Here is a 25,691-nt window from a genome sequence, read left to right as displayed (position 1 = left end):
CGTCAACACATGCACCTATTTTTTGGTAAAGTTTACTTACAATAAAACACTTGCATAGCCAAATAACCATGAGCAATACATTAATGACATTTTATCTTTCTTGGGGTTGTATTGCTATTGTCGGCCTTCCCATATGACGCAATAATTTAGTCAACAAATCCCACAGCGATTCTACTATCCTTACTCACGAATTTTGCAATTTCTAGCACTTTAAAACCCCGTGGATATATGACCACATTATCATATTCAAAATATGATCTTCTATATACAGATATTGCACTATCAAATTCTATTTCAAATTTCCCTTGCGACACATTATCAATTTGTTTATTAGCATCCCTACATTCTATACAAGGTTTGACCTCAAGCAACAAGGGTATTTTTTTTCTTAATAGTTTCTAATATTTTTCCTTCTTTATTATTCGACTGTTTGTATGCAATAGTAGTCGATTTTTCGATATTCATACTTAAACTTAATTGTTTGCTTACATTATCCTCTTTACCCAATCTTTTGAAATCATAAAGTATAGAGTCTATAATATCAGATTGGGAAACAGATAACGTAATTTCAGATCGTATCTCTTTTAACAGGGCATCAATGGATAGAATCTCCTTTATCTTAACAACGCCTTGCTTTATCTTTCAATAGCATGAAATAAACTTCTTTTGCAATTCTACCTTAATTGTGATACAGTCTTCCTCAAACTGTTCATCAATTGTTTTAGACCTTTGTTTCTTTGAGTTTGAATTTGACTCCCTATAAGATGAATTCCGAATTCCTTTTCTCACATCAAATTGATCGCCAATTGTTTTAACGTGGAATTCAAGTGGTAACACTATAGCCTCGACTGTGTTCGACCATTCAACAGAAGTCAGGCTTTGTTCTTTTTCCATATCAGATTGTCCCCCGATGCTTTTAGACCCATATGACGCCCGGCTATGAGCCGAGTAACGTAGAATCAACTCATCGTTCCGGGCTAAAAATACATGGCCAGAATATGACATTGTGGGATATACATATGGTATATCTTGTTAAGGGACACTAAAATAAGTTTCCGACAATAATTGCAAGGAATACTAGAACTTTAGGGTAGTGTGAAAAATACACTATATGCCATAATGTTGTATAGAGGTACATGCGTACTTGCTGAATTCTCATCTATTCGGCCATAATCATCAGTGGTGTATGGAGCCAAACTATACGCATTAGATGTTGCATATGATATTGAAAAAGTATAGAGTGTAACCTCCGTTCTAGTGACATGTGGTGTAGCATATGGTGGTTCAAAATAATTAGCCGAATGATTAACATTACCTAGCCATATATATCATTCATCGGCATAACTTGTGGTGTAACCATAGGTGGCGAAATCATTGCCGATGTATTAATATGTACAATTTTTTGTTGTGCACTACTAGAACTATTATCATATAATGGCTCATAATAATTAGTTGAACCTATTATATCAATTCAGCTGTAATGATTGTTCATCGACATGCTAGTTTGTAATACACTAGGCGATACAAATATTGTCGATGAATTAGTAGGTACAAATTCTTGCTACATGCTAATAACTTTAAAATCCGATGTGCGGGCATTATTTAACATGGAATATTGTATGTCATTACTACCATATAATCTTTTACACAGTACTTACATAACTAAAGAACACATGCATAGCAGCATTAACATGTCTATTTAATGTACTTGCAAATTATACCTTAGGCTTAGCATAGATGGATGGCGTAATGAAGTTGTTAGAGTTGATCTCGAGTCCATATTACGTCATGGCTGAAGAAGTCAATTCCCCAACGAAGTCACCAAAATATGTTGGCGCCAAAATATGAATCCTCATGCCAACACACGAGCACCTCATGTGCAATCCGTAGCACCACGCGCAAGGCGTTCAGCAACGGAGATAACTATTGCGTTTTCGCGGCAACGAGCGACCGATTTACGAGCAAATCGGTAAAAGATACCTAACCCGACGAGTAACACCTGGGAAACCCAGTCTGACACTATGACAACGGATCTTTGTCAGCAAATCGCACCCAGGAGGGACCCATCAAGGCACGGTCAGCCAACAGCTTGCCCTTGGTTGTCGAAATCAAGAATAGGTAGCAGCAGGAGAAGGAAGGAGGAGGAATAGGACTACATGAGCTATGTAGAAAAATAGTAGATACAGACTAGTATTTGATCGATTGTTGGATATTTCAATCGATCATGACCTCTCATATTTAAAGAGCGACAGGTCTTAGCCATACAAGATTAAGACTCCTAATTCAAACCGAATAAAACTTACAGATATGATTCGACTATAATACATGAGTCTAAACTTTCTATAACTAACACATCTTTCCTATTCAACCACGTAAATTCTCATATATCTACCTGAGTATCATTTATTACAGTTCGTTCTTCTTCGATTTGACTACGCTTCTAATTCGAATATCTATCCGTATCGCCTGGTCATGGGCACAGTTACTGTTCACTGATCAGGTACTGTTATCTAGTCAAAAATATTGTTCATCTAGTAAAAATACTATTTATCTGGTCGAAAGTACTATTTATCTGGTCGGGTGGTCGAGTGCTATGATTGAGCTATTGTGGTCGAGCGCCTAGTCAAGTGTTGTGACCGAGCTGCTATGGTCGAGTGCCCACCTGCATATGCTCCAGCATCACGCGTCAGCCACCGCTTGGGCCAAGACGTTGATACCCATTCTGCTCTGCTGATTGTCTGCATGCGCTGCTAGCTTATTGCCTGCATGCACCTTGCTTTCGCAAAACAAATGCTCTCTCTCTTTTATGTTTATCAATATCATCTAATTAACTGGACACATTAACACATTAATCCATCATTAGCTCAACTATTGCACTAACAACTCAATTAGTAAACCGATTACTAATGGAATCAACTAATCAATCGAATTAGCTAATAAATGCATGAGTACTTCTTTTATTCGGCTAATGATCCATATAAGAGCCGAATTAAACTACACAATATCTGATGAAGACTAATCATGAATTTGACAACCGAATTAAACCAACTAGTAAATAATCTGGCCAATTAATCACTTAACTATCAAACCAAATTAATTAATCACGATGTCTAATAATTCGGCTAATCGAGCACCTAAAAACATAACCATACCAAAATTACTTCAAAATATCAATTTTTGTCGTCAACAGTAACATTGGCATGCAAATGGCGTTAGTCATATTGCTATACAAAATTGGCACATAGCCTGCACTAGGAGGGAAGACCATATCGCAGACAAGCTTTCAAGCTATAGCCGTCACACAGCACTACAGATGACAGTCGGCTTTGGGAAAACTAAGTTCAGATAAGTGGCTTCATTTGCCAAGATGAGTCAAGATCCTACTGATAAGTGCCTCTTTCTTACCAGAGACTGGAAGGTCATGTGCAGTGAGGTAGGATTTCAGCTCCACTACCGTCAAATCCTTCAGCTGCAAATGACAAACACAGAATTTAGAAAACAATCATCGTTATGGTCAGTAAAGAGTATTATATGAACGGCGTGCTTCAGAATTCAGAGGATAGACCAATGAAAATCCAACGGAGGTAAACAAGGCATATCTCACTAACACGCTATATGTTGACTCTAGTTGCACATATGATGTTGGAAGACAAATTTCTAATCAACTTTAGCTTGTGGATTAAGAAGATTTTCATGACATGTAGTGCTTAAAGAAAAACATCATTGCCTTCCTCTATGGAGATATGATCGCGTGGTGAGAGGACTTGACTACTCACCTTTCCATTATCTGCAAGTTCTGCCCAATCATAAGCTGCACTTTTCTGCGAAGCAGCATCAGTGATTGCCTTCCGCTTCTTGGAAGCCTCACCACGGGAAGCTTTTGCTGCTGCTGCTTCGGCCTCCTCTTGGTCATAATTTTCACCATAGACTGAAGCCTTGAATTCCTCAATAGCTTTAACTACTCCTGGCCTGGGATAAGAGTGGCAAAGGAACATCCCACACAAGACACAAATAAGATAAGAGGTGACCATTGCATATTGGTTTTATATGACCGACAGGTATATTTTCAGCTTATTTGAGCATGCAGACTGATCATGTTTTTATCTTCTGTATCCTGTTTGGGTAGAGTCACGTCACCAACACGCTGCCTATAGTTATTCAAGAATTTGCATTTGCAAGGAAAAGGGGTATATAGTTTAGCACACACAAATAGACAAATAAAAGTACCTAGCCAAGCCTTCTTCGTCAGGCAGGGTCTCATCCTTTATATCAGGCATCTCATCCTCGCCTAAAGCTAAGGCCTCCAAGATTCCATAGTGTCTTTGCAAAGCTGTTTTACGTTGGAGAACAGAAGCCGTATCAGAGCATTTAGAAGGCACTGAATTCGTGTAATTATGCAAGTGAATGAAGTGCTTATAATAACATGTTGATGCTCATTGACATGTTAGCCCAACAAAGTAATAAGGCATGTACAATAAGCACTCTTTGTCTATAGAACATTTATGTAAACTAGAATAAAATCAGTCCTTTGCAACAGATCTACTGGTCAAGATTAGAGTGACATCTGGTATGTGTAAATACTTTCAAAAATATAGAGGAAGTTCATAGTGGAGCCCAGACAAGAGATAATTCTAGAAGTTGTGGGCTTATAGTTGAGCCTAGACTTTAAAGGCGAACTCCAAAGAAGTTTATGGCAAGGTTTCTCTATATCAGAAGAAGACTTTTGGACTATTTGATGGTTTTCTAACGGCACCAAGTATTTGAGATGATGCAGCACTCTCTTGTACTTCTTTTTGCACTCAGCTTTAATATGGATTAAGATAGGGGCAAATACAGGATTTGAACAAAAGCTTAAAAGTAGCATTGTCAATATGATTTAAGATAGGGGCAAATACCTGGGTTAGCAAATTGGCATACAGAGAAATTCTTCAGATCAATGCGTTTCAATAGATTCGAAGCTTTCTTGATTTGTTCATCTGTTGCACGCGGCGCGTCATCAGAAGTCACATGTACCTGCAAATCAAGGTAAGACAATTAGCTTACAGTGATGGTAAAGTATAAATACAGTGCCAGTCTTTACCTCCTCAGGATATCTAATATCATCAGAGTATGGAAGATAGATCATGTGCATGCCAGGCGGCTCAACTTGACTACCAGAGGAAGCAACCTCTTCCTGTTTTCCCCCAGAGTTCATTTTGGAAAGCATATTAGACATAGCTCTATACAAGCTAATCCCAGACAAAAAAAAAAATCAGAAAAAAGTGTCATCTTATAAAAGAAATATTAGCATAAGGATCTTTCTTTTGCAAGACCCCTACTCATTTTGGGTTTATTATAGATAATCTGACATACAGAGATACATACAGGTAAATGGTTGAACCATGATTGAAGCAAGAAAATTATGTGGTCATTGCATACTAAAACGCAAATCTTCCAGACAAATATGGTGCCAGGATATAAGCTCAAGCAAAGAAGCAAGCCATTCAAACTGACAGAGGTGAAAAGCAAATTTTGTTGTTGCACTTGCAAGGCGTGCATCATGTGAGCTAACTACTCATACTGTGCAGATATTATTTTGCAGTAACATAGACATGGGAGGAAAGCATCCCTCACTTGAGCAACAAGGGCTACAAGCTGTGGTCGAGTTGGATTCCCATAAAATGCAAGCGCAAACCTGAAATCATACACATACTTTATGTTGGTAACATGGATCGTGTAACCGTGCAAACCTGAAATTTACATATATGGTACTTTTAGCATGTGATAGAACACTTCCGCGTGTTTGGTTCTCTAGTCTCACCTTGCCTAGCATAATTAGTAGGCAAGAAGTGTATTTGGCTCCTCCACTAGATGAATTTCCTTGCTCACTAGCAAAGGTAGGCTAGGCAAGGAAAGGCATGGAAACTAAACATGCCCAACCACTTATGTCCTGAGACTCATGAATTGCAGTGGCATGTTATTGCACAGCATAGTACCAACCATAGCTGCTGATGTGACATGTTTTACTGTGTGTATTACATGATTCAAAGCTACAGCTATCACATGAGATCTAATAACAGTTCACAATGCAGTTTTATGATTCAAGGTAGCTTTATTTACATTCATAAAATCATAACTGTTAATATTTCCTTGGATTATATTTTCTTTATACAGAGGTGATAAAAAAGTTCAGGCGAAACTAGGTGATGGTGACTAACCTTCCAAGACGCAACATTGAGCTATGTAAAGCAACAAAAACACGAGTGCTTCCAAATATATGCTGCATCAGAGCATACGGGGTAAGTCTGAGATATCTGACAAATGCATCCTAGAATAAAATATTAATACTTAGAAGTTCTAAGCAAGTGATAAAGAAAGAAACATTCATAACATAACAATCCTAGGAAATAGCCTCTAGGAAGTTCTTACCTCATCTAGAGTTAAATTCGAATAACATTAGTTGATTTATAGCATTAGTTCTATAGTGTAATCAGGTCCTGTAGTCAGGTCTTGTGAACCTTGTAATTTTGGTCATGTAGACTTCTTGCGCATTTGCCATTTATACAACAATAATCTACAGGCAGGGTCCCTACCCCCCCCCCCCCCCAAAAAAAAAACGTCATAGATATGACCAGAGATTTAATTAGGTTTAAATTAATAATTTACATGATGCAGACAACGTGCTAACTGATCGTAGAAGGAAACGTTGAAATTTTACTATGAGAACAAATCACTAAAAGTGGACGAGTAATATGCACCATATCACGTTGAGACCATATTCTTCTTATCTCATGATGATGAAAATATCTTCATCAAAAAAATATTTGAAGTTTTCAACTGTTATATTATCTGCTTCAAGGTAGAGAAGTGAGATGGCATGGAGAAAAATAACAAAGACATTCTCAGAATGAACGAGATAACTGCAGTACTGCCCGTTCAAACTCCAACTGGGCGTTGAAGCAATTCCAGAAGCATAAAAAGTAGTGTTACTACCTCATCGCTGGGATAAATAAATGTTGATGGTCGTAAGTTATGATAATCCTTCAAGCAATCCAATGGCTTGAAGCCTAAAAGGCGAAGATGATGACTTGAAACCCTTTTAACCTCAGAGAGTTCACGAACGGAAAATTTGACGACCTTGCTGCATGACAAAAATGCATGAATAGATGAGTAAGTACTTAACACCACAAATATATAACAGTGAAACCCAACACAAAGGAAATCCATGATAAGTTGATAACACTAGCACAGCCAAAACTATCTTTCTAGGCATGCATAACTAAAATAAGCTCCTGGTATCTTGCAATTGGTACTACTTTGTTGAACATACAAAGGTGTTATCAGTGCACAGTTATCAATATAAGCGTTGAGGATGGATTGAGCTTTGGAAGTGGTTTCAGTATCACCCATGTCTGCAAACCCTTTGTACTTCATACCAGTGTTACCAGGACACGGGTGCGGGTGTCGGTGTCCGACTCGGGTGCGTGTGTCTAATTCGGCAAACTCTGAAAAATAGGATTCAAGGATTCATCTAATATATACTATTTTTTAATATATAAAATACAAAATTAGAAATTTGTATATAAATTTTCTTTTTTGAGTGAGCATTAGAAACTTTAGTGTGCAACAATTTACTATTGTGTCACATTCTAGATTGTGTCACATGATGGATCACAAACAAATGCATCACATGTTTAAAAAAAAAAAAGTAAATAAAAGAAGAGATGGGCTACTATGGCTGCCATTGGATGGCCCACTCAGCCCACTAAGCCCACTACATGCCCTAACCTCTCCCAACTCAGTGCACACGTACACAGGCAAGCCGCTGCCGCATCATTTCTTCCTGTAGCTGCTTCTCTCTCCTCCCACAACACATGGCCGCCGCTGCAACGGATATCCCACTGCCAGCCGCCATCTAGCATCAGGACTTAGTGAAATCGGCAGTACGCATCCTTCTCTCCTCTCCAGTGTCCTCGGTTTCACTGGAATACATCTCTACTGATATGACTGCCACTCGGATTGAGCTGCTGCCGCGGCCATGGCCTCTCCGCCGACGATGCTGGCTATCTCTCTCAGGTCTCCTCCGTCTTTTTGTCCTCTCCTAACTCGCCGCCGGCCCTCATATGTCTCGTCGAAGGTGACCTTTCTCCCTTCGACACGGCTTCGACGTATCCGATGAGTGTTGCAGCGTGTCTGCAAAAAAATTTCGGACACGCGAGTCCCGGTAACACAGCTTCATACTAATCCATTTCTTCCATCTGAAAACTTGCGCACATGCCAGCTCCCCAAGGCTTTTCGCAAAATAATGGTTCATAATGGCAGGTTTAAAGGGAATTAGAAACGATAAGTTGTTTGTGAAAGAAATAAGGATCCCACTTTTCAATTACGTTCATGTAGTCAGCAAGCAGATCATACAATTCAACAGTGAAACACCACCCAAAAATCAAATAAATGTATGACAGTGCCGGTGTCATGTGCCTACTTACTCATTGTACAGCTGGAAACGCTTCTGTGGATCCTGAAGAAGAGCCCCAGTATCATTGCAAATGAAAGACCTCTCAGCCTGTATAAAGGTTATCGTTATATGTTGAAGAATTATATAAGTAAGCATACAGCAACTGCAGAAAAAAGAGCTGCATCACGATCTTCCCCTAGAAGAAATTTAAATAATGCGAACCCTGATTGCCACTGGAGATGTAAAATTTATATATGCTGGTACTTTCAGGGACAGTAACCATGGAACAGACAATATGGTTTGAAAATGATTTTAAAGTCACTATGCCATGGCAAATCAGTTTTGACAAGAGGGGTGACTATGGTAGTCACTTCTGAATGTAATACCTAATGTAACAATTGCATATGGTTGCGAACGCATGCGATCATATGAATAGATTTTTGTGTTAAGTCACAATAATAGTTCACAAAGAAGTGCAACTTTATGAGTTTTGAACCTACTTCTTTTTTGGTGTGGCAGAAATATCTCATCTCAACATAGTAGCCTTATGTATCCAATCATATCTCTGATAAATCCCTGCTCTACAATCATATGTCTAACTATTCCTTCACATCCTATTTCCACCCATTAGTTCAATACAATTTTCTCCAGATCCTAGCATATGTGCCTGTGCAATTTTCAGTTTGTCTGTTACTAGTTTTGTATATTATTGATTATCAAAATGTGAAAGAAATGTTGTTCCGCAATTTCTAAGAAATTCACAACAATATATACAGCAGTGCATATTTGTCCCACTCGACCGACATGCTTGCGAGCTGTGGTAATGTACAGCTGAACTGTAAAAGAGTAAATGAATAATGTAAAACAATTTTTTTGACATTCCTTTCTTGATGTGTATGGAGTACAAACGGACTGTTCAGCAGGTTTATATGCCTTGTCTGCATTAAGGGATAAAGGCGTTCAAGATTCAAACAGAAGAAATATCATTTTGCAGCAGGGGGACTGGGGCACAATGTACTCAAACTCATAGAGACAGCAGCATAAGGGTGTCCACCTGCGACTTAAAGCCCTTGAGGTGATTTCACTAATGCTGTTGGGTCATCTGCACCACACCAAACTATGTTTCCACCTCTGGATACTTTGGTAGACACCAATGAAACATTTGAAAACGAAGGCATAATGGATAACCAAAACCTAACAAGGGAAGCAATATAGGGAAATTTCACGAACATCTGACATTTATATGAGCAATTTTGCTTCCACCATCTTCTTTCCCCCTCGTTACAACTTAAGGCAGTTCATAATATGAATTTATGAGCAACACAATATCGTACTTTTACTGTAGAGGATGCTGTAATGTCAACAATGACAGCATTCCCAGAGAAGCAAACTAACAGCCTTAGAAGTAGAGCATTATGCCAGGAATAATATTGCATGCCCAGCATGTTCTGTATTGCTGCGGCTGGTGAATTGGTGACAACTTTTGTCATGAAAGATAGTAACCAAAAGTAACAAAGCTTCAATGGTGCAGAGGCTGAAATTTCACCAAACAAAAGGCAACACGAAACTGATCTTTAAATCATAGGCCCACCTTTAATGGAAGGTTACTGAGTGAATCAAGCCATGTGATTGTCCCTACAAAAAGAAGTAACAAGCATATACTTAGATATTCTCACAACAACATTGTGTAAAGAAGCATAGAATAGACCAAAGTCAGTATGCCTGGAGTAGTAGGACGGATCAGCGCATATGTATTCACTTCTATGCATACATCATTTGTAATTGCAAATGAAAGAGTTTTGACTCTGCGCTTCTTCATCATTCGTTTTCTCAATTGATCAGTCATATCCTCCAGCCTTCAAAGACAACAATAAGAAATTATTTAAAGTGAGGGGGTTTAAACTGAAATGTGCATTCAAAGGAAGTACAACCTTCCCAAATGATTAGAGATCAACAGACCAGTAGCATAACAAAAAATAAAGATCAAGCACACTACCAACGGATGGTATGCTTTTTAACGTACTTCAGCGTACCTGGAGTCAACCTCTATAGTATCAAACAATCATTTTTCATAGATGCACGACGTAGAAACAAGTAACACAACTATTGGATTAGTTCATACAAGAAACCGACGAAACTTTATGAAAGCATATGCATGCTAGAATACAGCTAATGAGTGTTGGTGGTCTTCGTATCGTATACTCCCAAAACACATGGAGAACTCTGAACAAAAGTGTCCTCCATGACAGATTTCTTCGTGCAGTTCAAGGACAAGTCTACATGAGATGCTTGCTATGAAGGTGTAGTACTGTAATGCATAGTGTTTTTGGTGTCTATTCTCTCTCAGTGTGTACACCGGGGATGGGTGTTGTAATTTAAAATTCTGTCCCTTCCTTCAATAAACTGGCAAAGCTCTTGCCATCCATTCAAAAAAGAACAGGACAAGTCACATGGAAACAAAAGACAAGTTAATTGGGATTATGTAAAACATGCTATGTCCATTCACAACTCAAGTCTGAACATTTGATTTATTTGTGCGAGATGATATTAATGAAAGGCACAAGCCAATTTCATCCTTGAATTTTGCTGAGAGGCTCAAATTAGTCCATAAACTTCCAATCGGCCAGTTTAGTCCATGAACTTTGCTCAGAGGCTCAAATTAGTCATTGTCCTTGAACTATCAAATCAGCCAGTTTAGTCTCTAAAGTATCTATTTCCGACCGAAAATGTCCTTCCTCTTACGTGAAATGTCCATTATACCCTTGCTTCATTGGAACCCACCGTATTTGGTCTGACCTTACACAACAAACTCGCTCCTTCTAATGTAGATATGAAAACGTGCGAACTAAGTGCAAATTATATTGTCCATGCGAACATGTGTGTTTTCAAACTGATCCTGAATTCTCCTAGCTGATGGTTTGCTTTACTGAATTCAGGATCAGTTTACAAACATACATGTTCACATGGACAATATAATTTTCATATCTACATCAGAAGGAGTGAGTTTCGTTGTATGCAGTCGGATCAGATACGGTGGGTTCCAATGAAACAAGGGTATAATGGGCATTTCACGTAGGAGGAAGGATGTTTTTGGCCAAAAATAGATACTTTAGGGACTAAACTAGCTGATTTGATAGTTCAAGGACTAATTTGAGCCTCTGAGCAAAGTTCAAGGACTAAACTGGCCGATTTGATAGTTCAAGGACTAATTTGAGCCTCTGAGCAAAGTTCGGGGACAAAATTGGCTATTGTACCTTACTGAAATGCCAATCAAATATGTATCGCCTATTCCAAAAAATCAACAAGTAACATTGATGCTTCAAGAAGAGTACTTTTCACCAGCAGATGGCAGATACTCGGTTATCTCATCTCCGTCCAGACCAATCAAATCCTGGGCAATTGGAGGCTACTTAGCAGTTAGCACTTAGAGAAGAGAAGAAGCAATAATGGGGACTTACTGCATAAAACAGGGACATGTTGAACTCCTCATCAGGCCGGCTCAATGGAAGAAGTTCAATAGACAGGCCAAGATCTTGTGCATCCTGGAGAAAAACAATTACTGATCGGTAAACAAAGGATAAAAAAGAACACACTATTTCGTTTTGAATATGTGGGTGGCTTGCAGTATGAAATATACTATATATCCGTGATACAGACATTTTGAATATGTGGGTGGCATGCAGTATGAAATATAATATATATCCATGATAGAGACATACCTTTGCACGTTGAACTGTTGTCCTAATCATATCAGTCTTCACTGCTCCTGTAATAGCACCAAAAGGGTCATCTTCGTTGGTGAATATAAGAATTCGTTTACTGACAGTCTTCACAGATCTGAAAATTTTCAAATGAGCAATGTGGAATCACTAAGTCCAGATGAGCATTAAGCAGAGCACTAAAAGGAAGCCAAAACACTCGTGGCATGCCACATTCATTTTATTACAGAAATATCAACATCAACATTCAAAATGAACTGATGCAAACTAGATTAGTTTGCACAATGTGCACAAATTTTAGCTTCACTGAGTGAACCTCCAAGGTAAGGTAGAGGTACAAAGGCTACAGAACATGTTAATAGCCCACAGGAATTTGTTATTGGAGACAAACTATGACACTGCACGGGAAGTGGCCATACCCTTTGCGCAGCAGCGCCTGCGCGACCCAAATAGCATTGTACAGGGTATTCTCCCGAGATCCAGCAGTTATTCCATATCGACTTCCAATGTTGCTCATGAAAGAATCTGCCATTAGTTGAAACAAGCTTTAGCGCCAGAAAATAAAAAACAGGACTTCCAATGTTTTTTCTACTCAAACATTTCATATAGTTCTTAGCTTCTTATCATCTTATCCACCAAGTCTGTTTGCCCAGGCCAAAACAAAATTAATTAGAATACCTGATGATTTTGATAATAGTCAGGACGTAATGCTTAGCCACCGCCCACCGCACTACATTAACTTTCTAAGAGAACATGAAACCAATAACCAACCCGATATAGAGACTATAATGATATTTGAGAATTATTTTTTATTGTCTTCTCGCTTGATTTTTAGGCAGCAGACTTTCTCTACTTGAGAAAGTGGGTGGAAGCAATATTAGTAACATGGGGAAAACAGGAAGACCCAATCAAAGACTTTTGTATAGAGAAGATAGCATAACGACAACTAATCAGAAAACTCTTGCAAAACCAGCTCTAGCGAAACAAAACTCATAAAAGTAAATCAGGCATTCCATTGGACAATTTATATTTTGAGCAATACTTATTACCTATGAACCACGTTCTACAAAACATTTGGTAGATGAAAGAAGTTGAGCATGCATATCCTCCAAACTTTGACCATGTGTGTGACCAAGGAACAATTCATAGAGTGGGTATTACCTTCTATGGAAGAAAAATCTTTAATCAATTTTGCAGTGGGTCTATCGAGTGGATCTCTGTCACCAACATTATAAGTATAAACACCAGCCAAGTCCTGTAAATTCTTCTTCTCTTTCTGCAAGAGTTGTGAGTAAGCTGGATCAAGGCACTGGGCAGTATACTTTGCAATATCAGTGCATTGGTTCTACTTTATAATGCTATCATGCATAAAGTTATTGAATAGTACAAGGAATTTAAGCAGGCAATGCTGCATATTTGTTGAGAAATGACTAATAATTTAATATAAATTGTGAATACATACGCATAGTTAGGTCGGTCTTTCACCTTTAAGAAAACAACAAAAATAGAGCAATGTGTCTATCTTACAGAACCTGTCATTCCCGACTCTGATCCTATAGTTCTATACTGAATGCAACTGCACTTTAACTGTACTCTTTTAGTGTTCAAGTTCACTTCTTATTCATTAGGCTTAGTAAGTGCTCCATGCAGTAAAAAGAATGTAATGTTGGGGGTCACTGGGAAACATGCATTCAAGCTTTTAAACTTTGGCTATCTGTACTTTTCTGTTAATATTTAAACTGGATACCTAAAACTATGTGTAGAACTGTAGATTTATAACAAAAATACAATATCGTAATATTATATTAGTAGGTTTATAAATATAGGTTACAATAGAAACTAGTAGTCAAATTTGTGTTTTGCCCTTTAGGGGGACCACGTTGATGCCCAAAATCACTTAGTTGTGGGCTAGAGGTGGAATACTGAGTTCTGACACCATGAAAATAGAAGAATTAACTATTAGGCCAAAACTGAGTCTTCCCTGTACTCCCCAAAAATGCTTACGATAAAATCATACAGAAAAATAAATTAGCTAGCTAATTCACTAGAACCTGAAACAATAAGAGAAATCTTATGAATTTCAGTAAGAGCTTACAGTGTTAAAGAAACATATTGCAACTTCATCGTAGGATCTACTGATAATTTGTGTCTTAAGAGACTGCGTGATGCAGTTCACAATGGTATGAAAATGTGTCTCCTGCTTTTCATCTGCCTGGAAGAAATGATAAGAAAATAATGCTACATTATGTAGTAAAACCGTGAAAGAATGTTACGATGAAACTTAACCACACGAATGTTAAACAAAACAAATATGGGCAAACAGGCGAATCATACTTTTACAATTGCATTCCCGCCGCAATCACTAAACCATAATCTAGTCCAGAAGATACCAAGATCAGCTTCCTACTCCCCATTTGTCATATTTTTAAAACCCCAGAACCTATGTAAATTGACTGTAACACGAACAAACTACTTGCAACACTCCAGGAAAAAACTTATGATCAAGTCATCAAACTCCACACTAACATCCAGCTTGTCAAATTAGATGGGTAAGCTAGGATTAGGGGCTCGCCTAAGCGCCTTCCCGAGATCGGACTCGAGGGAAGGTAAGACCGGAACGAGGGACGAGTGGAGGCAGCCTCGGATAAAAGCACGGACGAGCCACATGCAGGGAAACTTGCACGTGTGGTGCTGATGCCTCACCTGGGTGGTGGTGGCGGCAGGGGTAAACATTTTGGGCGAGGCATCGACGAGGTAGACGACCATCTCCTTGTTGGCCTCCCTCTCCTGCTTCCCCGAGCAAGCAATCCAGCATCCACGAACCGAACCAGAGGGAGTCACATCAGAGAAGGATCAAGTCACGTCACAGTAATATCAAGCCAAAAAAACGAGAGAGAGAAACACGGAGCAAAGAGCAGGGACCGGCCTGGGTATTGTCATCGTCCTCGTCGCTGTCGTCTCGGAAGATGCCCTCGGGGTCCAGATCCATGACGCCGGCTGCCGAGCGAGGGTTTGGACCTTTGGAGCGGAGAGAGGATTCTGGAAGCTTCTAGAAACTCGCTAGGGTTTAGGGCGCAAGAGGGGGGACCGACGACCGAGAGAGGGCACGGGAGGGGAAGGAGGAGGGAGGCGAAATGGGGCTGGGCCCACAGCATCCAGACGCAACAGCATCGTGTGCCGTCAAAATCACTAACACAGCCAGATGTCCTGCCACCCCTCCCCGTGCTCTGACAGCGGTCCCTCCACTCCCGTCTCCGCACGTCGCCTCCAGATCCCCCCTCACCGCTGTGCTCCGCGCTCGCCTCTCGCCCCACATCTCCTCCCTCCTCGCCGCCGACCTCGCGCTCCGCACCTCCAGATTCCCCCTCGCCGCTCCGCGCTCCGCTCCCGCACGCGCCTTTGGGAGCTCGTCGACGCACTCTGCCCGCTCGCCACCGACCTCCTCGCGCCCGCGCCTCCAGATCCCCCCCTCGCCGCCGACCTCCTCGCGCTCCAGGTGAGGGGATCCACGGCGGGCTCGAATCCACCAATCCCCCAGCCTCCCCGCTGACCACGAGCGGTTCCTCCATTAGAACCACTCCCCATGACCTCTCTGTGATCTCCCCTCACCTACCCCTGGATTCGATCCCACCCAACCCCGCCGTCCCCCCCCCCCCCCCTTCTCTCTTCAGATCTGTCTCCGCTGGCCTGACCTGAGCCTCACCTTGACCCCATGACCAGTAGGCCCCGACGCCCACGCGGGGGGAGCAGCAGCACTATACCACCACCACTGTCGTGCTTCCACCCTGCACCGCCGCCGCCGCTCCCCATGGCTCTGTCCCGCTGCGCTGACTGCCCACACGCCACGGAGGAGATGGCCGTGCCCGCGCCCGTCGTTAGCTCCGTGGCCGCGGGGCTCACTCTCTTCGCCGCTGTCGCTGAGGTCATGGAGGAGGAGGCTGCTGCCGCCGCCGCCGCGGCGATCGGTATCGGCGCCGCGCTACCCCCGCCGCCGGTCAGGATGGCTGGATGGCACGAGGGAGCAGATGGGAGCGCATCCGTGGCCGGGAGCCCGTGATCCGTCACAAGCGACTGCAGCAGCGTCGCCACCGCAGACTTCGAGGGATTTGTCGAGGTGGCCTCATCGCTGCTACTCGATGACCTCACCGCCGTTGCGGCGGCGTCGGTCCCTGTGCCGGAGGCCGCTGAGCCGAGGGTCACGGGGGCGATCGCCAGGAGCATCTTCGTCGTGGACTGCGTGCTGCTCTAGGGGCTTGAGTCCATATGCGGGCGCCGCCCTGAGATGAAAGACGCGGCCATCGTGGTGACACGCGTCTTCGATGTCCCGCTCTGGATGGTTGCCGGCGATGCGCCAATCCACGGCCTCAACCGGGAATCGTTCCGCCTCCCCTCGCTCTTCTTCGGTGTCTACGACAGCCACGGTGGCGTTCAGGTGCGTACCCCCGTCGTCTCAATCACTCCACGGTTGCGTTTCTCAACACGCAGAACGATCTCAGCATTGCCCACACGCTGTCTGTATATCAAATTATCAATCGATTCCAACCCCTGAGTCTTTGGTCTCCCGTTGCAGGTTGCAAATTACTGACGGGAGAGAATCCACTCAGTACTGGTAGAGGAGCTGGGTAGAGCAGAGGAGGCAATGTGCGGTACTGACTTAAGCATCCTGGAGTCCAAGAAGCAGCGGGAGAAGGCCTTTGTGAACTGCTTCAGTCGTATTGATGCAGAGGTGGGAGGAAATGCAGCAACCACAGCCTAGCCTGTTGCTCCAGACACTGTGGGTTCAACGGCTGTGGTCGCCGTCGTTTGCTCATCGCATGTCATCGTTTCCAACTACAAGGACTCACGAGCAGTGCTCTGCCGGGGCAAGCAGCCCTTGGCGCTATCATGGGACCATAAAGTAAGCCATGAATCCTCGTTGGGTCTACTGTGATATTTGTTTCAACTAACCGTGTAATGGGTCCTGAATTCCTGGGTTAAATTCAAAGCACCATTGGTTTGCCTTTCATACGTGAAGTGCAAAAATCTGCAGCATGATGTAGCTTTCATGTGTAGAAGTAGCACTGAGCATACATAGTTAATTTTAAGTTTGTTCAACAGGTTATGTTCTTTTCCCTCAGTGCTCATATAATTTACAATTAAAGTGTTTAGAGATACCTTCTGGATGTTAGCTAACACCGAATTTGAGGTAGCTTAGGTATAGTTTGTACGCTCTGTAGCATGATGTAGCTTTCATGTGTAGAACTAGCACTGAGCATACAGTTAATGTTGATTTTTTTCAACATGTAGCAATGTGCGGTACTGACTTAAGCATCCTGGAGTCCAAGAAGCAGTGGGAGAAGGCCTTTGTGAACTGCTTCAGTCGTATTGACGCAGAGGTGGGAGGAAATGCAGCAACCACAGCCTAGCCTGTTGCTCCAGACACTGTGGGTTCAACGGCTGTGGTCGCCGTCGTTTGCTCATTGCATGTCATCATTTCCAACTACAAGGACTCACGAGCAGTGCTCTGCCAGGGCAAGCAGCCCTTGGCGCTATCATTGGACCATAAAGTAAGCCATGAATCCTCGTTGGGTCTACTATGATATTTGTTTCAACTAACCGTGTAATGGGTCCTGAATTCCTGGGTTAAATTCAAAGCACCATTGGTTTGCCTTTCATACGTGAAGTGCAAAAATCTACAGCATGATGTAGCTTTCATGTGTAGAAGTAGCACTGAGCATACATAGTTAATTTTAAGTTTGTTCAATAGGTTATGTTCTTTTCCCTCAATGCTCATATAATTTACGATTAAAGTGTTTAGAGATACCTTCTGGATGTTAGCTAACACCGAATTTGAGGTAGTTTAGGTATAGTTTGTACGCTCTGTAGCTTGATGTAGCTTTCATGTGTAGAACTAGCACTGAGCATACAGTTAATGTTGATTTTTTTCAACATGTTATGTTCTTTTCTGAACTCAATGTACATAATTTACTATTAAAGTGTTTGGAAATACTTTCTGGATGTTAGCTGACACCTAATTTGAGGTAGCTTAGGTATAGTTTGTATGCTATTATGCAGGAAGAAAGATAACTATGCACTTAGGCTATGGTGATGTTGTAGTTAACTGAAGTGCTGGGTTATATCATGACCTGAAAGCTTCCAAATGCAATTATAGTTTAAAAGTATTGGATGGTATGGTATCAAACTCAGCATCAAGAAGACCAGCTTCCTCCAAACTTTCTAGATCACTTAGCTCTTTTCTCAACTCTACTTTCCTTTTTTTTCGAACTACCAGCAAGATTATAACCTCGGCATTTAAAATATTTTTTTCACTTTCTTAATTTTACTTTGCAAGATATCAATGCTATTTTGTTCATAAGTCGGTTCATTCCAAATTTTCTCCACTTTTTGGAAGAAATCTGGTTGGTGTAGCCAGAACAATTCAAACTTGAATTGTCTGGGCATCTTTTTCCTAGAGGTTTCAGTAGATAACAAAAGAAGATTGTGATCTGAAATCTCTCTGGTGATTTTTTAATATTTAACCATGGGATAGGAATTAACTTAGGACAGCACAATGGAAGACTGTTGCTGATGATCACCGTTCAGGCAAGATTGTTGTTGAGCTTGATGGAAGACTGATCAAGTGTGGCATCATAAGCCCACACTTTGAGGTTGGGGTGAAGGAAATAGAGTCCTGGACTGTGAGGCTGCTTCCTCACGTCAGGTTAGTTCATAGAAAGAAGCTAATAGTTTATGTGGTGGAACATCAGTTATGTAATATGTCTTAATCTTTCGAGCCATGTTTCCTGAGAACTTCATTTTGTGTTTTGCAATTTGGTTACATCGTTCTCACCACCTCTGCTCATATCATGGACCAGGAAGAGGTGAGGAGGAATAATTTCGAAGGAAAGGTTCTCGGCTTATTTTACTAGACAATCCATCATCCAATTATTAGATTATCCCAGTAACTGTTAAGTGAAAGAGTGTAGTTTCGTAGCTATGTAGAAGCTAAAAACATGCTGAGATTACCTATGCCTGCATTACCTCTTTCTGGATTGTGTTGACTTTCGGTGCTTGGTCACTGACTTCCCGGTTGCCACCATTCTGGCTCTTGCATCAGTCGGATGTCAGCTGCTGTGTACTTTCATATGTTGGTTCTGATGCTGCATACTATGATAGGCTTACTGGAAACTGCCTAAAAGCTGTTCTGCTAATGGATTTTCTGAAATTTTGGGATGCGTCATGTATGTCTCTATGCAAAGGTACCAGTGGGAGATGATTGATGTTTCTATTTGTTCATGTATATTAGCACTGAGATAGCTGGGCTTTGTTCTTTGTGCTGCTGCTGCTGCTTGATCATATCATCATATAACTTAGGCTATGCAGTAACAGACTACCAGTTAGGCGTTCTATTTGCCTATGAGAACGTAGCATGGCTGATATGATCGGGATTCAGGAACCAGGAGCTCTCGTGCAATATATTAAACTGTTTGGGCAGCAGCTGGGTAACCAAAAACAGATATACCGTATCTTTTTATTGCCCCTGGTCTTTCGATCAGTTGCAAGCCTCGTGAACTAAACAAAGACAAGCTGATAGTAATCAGATAGAAGTACCTCTGGTTATTTTTCTTGCATGCTAAACTAAATTTGAACATCAATTTGAGATGTAATGTTAAGCTGTTACACATACAGCTTGTTTTTGTAACATGTTTATATGAGCTGTTTTCTATTTTCGTACTATTTGTCCATGACCGATGGTAATGTTAGTTGATTGGTGTGACTGATGGTAATGTTAGTTGATTGATGTAAAACACACTATTTTCATAAGTTCATTATTAACGTTCAGTGCCTAATATTTATCTATATATCGTGATTGAATATTTTTGGAGTGATTTTTATGCCTATAACAATTGCTCCTAGATGAACTACTAAAGTTTTTAAAGTTGAGTTGCTCGCTTTGGTTGCATGTCTTGATGAACGAGTTTGCCTATCTGTGCATGTGGTACAAGCTCGATGTATTGTTCCTGAAATTTGGTGAGTTAGGTACTGCCTTTCGAGGTATCTTTCTCTTATCGCTTTTCCTTTGAATTGTGTAAGGCTATGACTATGAAAAACTGAGTGACACTTGATACTGCAATATGAAGTCGATGGCGACATATGTTATCTCGCAAAATTTTCGGTTGCTGTTGCAACGCATGGGCAATTAACTAGTGAGTCTAAAATATTCACCCCTCCTTCCCACGCCCACCCACGTGGGTCTCGTGTGCTTTGAGTCTCACTTGCTCTTACGACTTCACGCGTCCTTCCATGTGGATCTCGGGCCCTTCCACGTGCTTTGAGTCCTGCACCCACATGATGAGTCTCGCCTTTTTTTTCGTTTTTTTCCGCCCGCACCAACGTGAGTCTTGCATTTTTTTTTGTTTGTTTTTTTAAGATTTCCTCAATGAAGTTTTTATAGCTCCCGTTGCAACGCATTGGTATGTAACTAGTCTAAAAAAATTGATCTCCATGCTCCTACCCTGGAACAATCAATTTTGTATGATTGGAACAATTGATTCCTGTGCTTGAACCTTTTGATTCTATATTTCAAAACAATTTGAAATGTATGGTCTATGGTGGTGCTCGCTGGAGGAACAGCCGGAAGTCATGTTCGTCGATTGAGTTCAAGTTATACATATATATGGGTTCGGGCGTGGTTTGTTCGATTGCAGCATATTCAATCCATCCATCATGTAGCTAGGGTTGTTAAAAAAAAGCTATCAGCTCGCGAGCTACTCGAACTCAGCTCGCTAAAAGCTCAATTCAATATCGGCTCGTCTAAGATTTGAACTGAGCTTGAGTCTGGCTCAAAGCTCGTGAGCCTAAACAAGCCTGGCCATCTTCGGCAACTTGGTCGGCCTTGTTCGGCCAACGATGAGGAAGGTGAAGGAAAGGGGGATTCGGCCGGAAAAAGGGTGGCTGCGGTTCAGTGCAACATAGGGAATTCGGCCAGGGGGTCCAAGGGTCGAGGGCCTGGTCGTGGTCCGGCTGGCGGCGTGCGGCTGGAGGTGGCGGCGCTCGGTCATCGTGGTCGACCACACCGATGACGGGCTGGGGCCAATCTAGCACACGCAAAAGCTTCATGAGGGTACATGGAAGTTCACCAAGCTCTTGGTTGGGACGAAGATGGCTCGGAGCTGAGGGTCACCGGCAGAGTAGTGGAGCTCGGCGCCAGAGCTAGAGAAGAGAGGCCTGGCGCACGAAATCTGGCCGGAAAACCAAGGGATTTGCGCAGGAATAAGTGGAGATGGATTGGAGGACCTCCCCACTCTCTTCTCGAGGCTCGGCTTGGGTGGATTTGGCTCAGAGGCGTGAGATTTGGCCGGTGGTTGTAGCATCTATGCTCCTAGGTAAGTGGTAAGTGTTTTGGTGATTATTGACAACCGTATCATTGTGACTAACAAGTTTGTTTTGAATGGTATAAAAAATTTAGTTCACAATGATGTTTGGGTATTCTTGATCCCTAAGGTGTTCTCTATGGACGATCAAATGATATGTTCATTAAGATTAAGGACTTTCTAGTTCTAAGTGTCACATAGAAATGAAGGTCACTTAGAGTAGTATATGCCTCTTTCTTTGTCTTTTGATCGTAATATAAAGAAGGACTAAGAATAGTAGCTTGACCTAGTTGAGTTTAGACTTTGTTGGATGCACACTTATGAAATTCTAGCACTAGGTAGCTCAGAGAAGTCCATAGATAAGTTGTCGGGAAGTTAGAGCTCAAGAAAGTTTAAATTGGACGAGTGTCGGTGACACAGGAACTAGGGTCCCCGAGTCCTGAGGCCAGATCAGCAGTTTGCCACGTGGCGCCCTCCTACGGGGATTATCTCCCCGAGGTGCGAGAAGACTAAGTCCCGGGAGAGGGTGCTCGGGGCCATGAACAGTGGTCCCCGAGTACCCGAGTTCCCCGATGACCCGAGAAGACCAAGTGCCGGGAAGAGTGTTCGGGGCTGCGAACAGTGGCCCCCGAGCACTCAAGTCCCCCGACGACCAGAAAAGCCAAGTACCGGGAAGAGGGAGCTCGGGGCCGCGAACAGTGGCCCCCGAGCACTCGGTTCCCCGAGGACCCGAACAGCCAGCTCCGGGAGAGAGTGCTCAGGGCCGTGAACAGTGGCCCTCGAGCACTCGGTTCCCCGAGGACCAAGAAAGGGCATATCCGGAAGAGAGTGCTCGGGGCTGTTAACAGTGGCCCCCGATGTCACGTCCTGAAATCCGTAATTGTGTGTTTTAATCCTAAAACATGCAATTTCAGCTTCATGTTCCAGTTTGGGTCACTGGAGCACCTCACTTTGAAGGAGAAGGAAAAACTAAGAGAAATAAAGGAGCTAGAAGCAAGTCTGAATTTTCCTCTAGGTAAATGGGGCCCACTTAGGTGGAAAAATATCTCTCTATAGGTGGGCAACAACGCTCTCTCTCTCCTTCTAAAAAGCTTGTCCATACGTACTACTCACCCACTCCACCAGGTAAGGCTTTTTGAGGAAGCAAGTTGGAGTTGGCTGTCTCTCACTCTCTCTCTTAGGCTCCTTTTTTCCCCTTTGGATCCCTACCTCTGGGAGCAAGATCAAAGTACGTATGTGGTACTCACGTGACCACCAGCTCAAGGATTACTCGTCCATCTAATTCGTTTTCAGTTTCCCCGAAGGAATTCGAGCTGGTTCTGAACTTGTTTGGTGTTCTTTGGGAGAAGCAAGGAAGCAGCAGTTTTTCCTCTCTTCTTCAAGCCACTTTCCGTCGTTTCCTCCTTCAACTGGCGGTCACCAACCTCAGCAAAGGACCTTGGGTGAGTCTGCTAGGCTTCCATGGCAAGTATGCTCATTTTTGGTTGGATAGATCTTGAATCTGGAACTAGGGTGGCAAAGTTCTTAAAGTTCTTCAGTCTGGGAACAAATGAGGATTTATGTGGATTTGAGTTAGGAATCATGTTGCTAGGCGGTTGAGCAAAGTCTAGACCCTGTACATCCTTCTAGGCATTTTTACTTTTGATTTAGAGAGACTCCAAGGTTAGTTTAGCCCAGTTTTTCCCTTCGTAATGGCTGCTGTTCTTATATGGTCGCATTTCATACATGCTCATTACATTGCACGCGTTGCTCTCTATAGTGAATGCCGATCCATCGATCCCGGAGGCCGTGGGCGATCGTGAGGCGTCCCACCTTTCTGATCCAGGGCAGCAAGGCAAGCATCGTTCATATTGCCCCGTGTCTACTTAAAAATTTAATATGTTATCTACGCTTATGTATACATTGCATGTGTCGGGTACCGAGTTGGGTAGAACCTATGTCGATGCATTATCCCATTTCGGTCACGTGTCATGTGTTGTTCCTAGGAGCCTAGTGGTGTCGTCGCGGTCTAATTTTAGTTTGCTATGCTTAGTGGTACTTAGGCTTTCCGGTAGAAGTCGACGACGACGTCCACCGTTGTCGCGAGCCTAGGGCTTATTACTTGTTCACACTTATGGTTGTATTGATGATGAGTCGGTTTGGTGAGTGGTGAGTTGAGACGAGGTGTGGGCGGTGTTAGGGGTGTCATCTGCACACGAGGAGTCCTCAGGCAGTTCGGGGAGGGAACCCGGACACCGTAGACCGCTTGCACCGGTTAAGCACCGACCGTCGGTGTAGTCGGCTTTAGCACATACCTTACTCACCACATGCTGATATAATGGTAGGCGAGCTGATTACCTTCGCAGACGTGGTCATGTGGGCCTCGTCATAGACAGTGTGAGTCCGGTTTGAGTCCGGGCTTTTAGCGGTATTAGTTTGCTCGGGGAGTAGTTCTAATACCGCTGTGCCGAGCTATGGTTGATCCACATGGTTGGGCCTGGTTGGGAAAGGTTGTCACGGGTACCCCCTTGTGTGCATCTTAGCGGGTGGCACAAGCCGTATGGTCCCTGTGTCGTGTGGGTCCAGGAGTATCCCCTGCAGGGTGTATAATCAGTTCGAACTGCCGCGCTCTCGGTCATGAGCATCGCTATCGCTTATCTCCACCGAGCGATCATGTTTTGGTCGTAGAGTTTCGATGTGGGTTGTGGTATGGTTGGATTGGGTTGGTTTGGTCGGTATGTGGTTGGTGGTTTGGTGGGAATGGTTTGCTTTTATACACTTGGTGTTCATATATCTGTTCTGATCAGTTGGTTGGCAGGGTTTGAGTCGGTGGTTGGTTAAGTCAGTTGCTTACACCTAGAGTCTAGGTTGCTTACTGCTTAATGAACTTAAACATGTCTTAATCCTTGCTACAGCTTCAAATGCATGATCCTTGGAGTCGAGAATATATATACTCATACTGTGTAAGTCTTGCTAGTACCTTCGTACTAAGGGGTGCTGCCCTTAAGTTGCTTTAAGGTTCGCAGGTTGGCGAGGGAGAGGCTGTGTTCGGCTACTTTGTGCCTGCCGATCAGGGTGGCGGGCAGGAGTAGCACCTTCTACTCCGAACTCCGGCGCTTTTGGTATGGAGCCTAAGGGCATACGGCTCCATACTCTTTTGTTGTATAGGTTTTTCTTCCGCTGCATAGTTGTTGTTGTTCCTCTTTTGTTGTAAATTGTGGAAGCAGTTGCATGTTTAATAATGGTAATCCAGTTTAATTATTTGCTCTCTATTAAACTGTGTTGTGATATTTGAGTTGGAAGGCATGTGTTCCGATCCTGGGCACAAAACACGTGCCGGGACTACCGGAATGGTATTCTGGTTAATCGTCGAGGTTGCGATTATGAATAATGATCCTCCTGATGATTAATTAGAATACTATTTGGACGGTTCCTCACAGCTTGGTATCAGAGCCTGGTTTAATTTAGTAGCCTAAATATAATTAGTGCGTTGTTTAGTAAGTCGACAACTTCACCTAAACAACCCATAATTTATGTTTATGCCTCTTCATGTTTAATATGTATTAAACTGCTATCGTTTATGCCCCTAAGTTAAAATGCGTATTATGAGTGACGTTTATATGTCTTATACCACATTGTTTTGCTTTCGACCCTGCATTGATTTTTGTTGAGCATTGCATCTTCGGCTTTGCATCGTCGGAAGGTAAGGTACGACGCTCGGTGGCGGTTAATCACCGAGGGCTCAGCCGGATGCGAGGCAGGGGCCCGGCATGTTCCGTACGGTGATCCGTACGGGAAGTGAATACGCTAGCAATAGCGTATGAACATCCACCATGCGATGGGAGACATGGTCGTCTACTCGTGTGGCGTTTACACGAGATGTCCCGTAGGGTCTACGGGAAGTGAATACGTCGTTGTCGACGTATGGATTGTCGCTTGTACGGCATGTGGTACAAGGGCCGTTCGCGCTCTTACTCTTTCTAGCGCGAAGGGTACGTTCTGGATGTTATAAACTGCATGTGATTTTGATGCTTGCAGGTGCGGTTCTTATTTTGAGAAAGAAGCGGTAGCTAGGTTCGAGCATGCATCATTTCATGGCATTTATGCATGCATTCATATTTATACATGTATACGGGATTCTAACAATATATCCGGCGAATGCATTGTGCTGAGTCGGAATTTGACGTTTCCCCTTATAGACGCCCC

At 42.6% G+C, this 25,691-nt stretch overlaps 1 protein-coding gene and 1 pseudogene across 2 annotated transcripts; one reads left to right on the top strand and one right to left on the bottom strand.

Moving 5' to 3' along the window:
* Positions 1 to 3,143: 3,143 nt before the first annotated feature.
* LOC133890961 (ATP-dependent DNA helicase 2 subunit KU70) lies at positions 3,144 to 15,222 on the bottom strand. 2 transcript variants are annotated; one of them, XM_062331625.1, is made up of 19 exons: positions 15,080 to 15,222; positions 14,857 to 14,940; positions 14,249 to 14,365; positions 13,315 to 13,429; positions 12,573 to 12,678; positions 12,154 to 12,271; positions 11,893 to 11,976; positions 11,767 to 11,825; positions 10,157 to 10,290; positions 10,026 to 10,069; positions 8,466 to 8,542; positions 6,973 to 7,120; positions 6,198 to 6,259; positions 5,614 to 5,674; positions 5,081 to 5,173; positions 4,896 to 5,013; positions 4,228 to 4,330; positions 3,777 to 3,969; positions 3,144 to 3,469 (listed from the first exon to the last, which is right to left on the bottom strand). In XM_062331625.1, the coding sequence occupies exons 1-19, from the start codon at positions 15,140 to 15,142 to the stop codon at positions 3,356 to 3,358; spliced, it is 1,893 nt and encodes a 630-aa protein (XP_062187609.1). In that variant the 5' UTR covers positions 15,143 to 15,222; the 3' UTR covers positions 3,144 to 3,355. The 2 variants fall into 2 exon arrangements, with proteins under 2 accessions (XP_062187609.1, XP_062187610.1); XM_062331626.1 differs by lacking the exon at positions 14,249 to 14,365.
* Positions 15,223 to 15,423: 201 nt separating this feature from the next.
* On the top strand, positions 15,424 to 19,434 carry LOC133890963 (protein phosphatase 2C 53-like; annotated as a pseudogene).
* Positions 19,435 to 25,691: the final 6,257 nt, after the last annotated feature.

Source organism: Phragmites australis, chromosome 14, assembly GCF_958298935.1.
Source record: "Phragmites australis chromosome 14, lpPhrAust1.1, whole genome shotgun sequence".
Classification (NCBI taxonomy): Eukaryota; Viridiplantae; Streptophyta; class Magnoliopsida; order Poales; family Poaceae; genus Phragmites; species Phragmites australis.
This window is presented reverse-complemented; position numbering and strand designations above follow the sequence as displayed.

Coding starts and splice junctions, on each gene's coding strand:
- LOC133890961 (XM_062331625.1), bottom strand. CDS start 15,142: ATGGATCTGGACCCCGAGGGCATCTTCCGAGACGACAGCGACGAGGAC. Junction 11,826..11,892: donor ACATGTCCCTGTTTTATGCA/GTAAGTCCCCAT, acceptor CCAATTGCCCAG/GATTTGATTGGTCTGGACGG. Junction 4,331..4,895: donor ATGCCAATTTGCTAACCCAG/GTATTTGCCCCT, acceptor AACGTAAAACAG/CTTTGCAAAGACACTATGGA.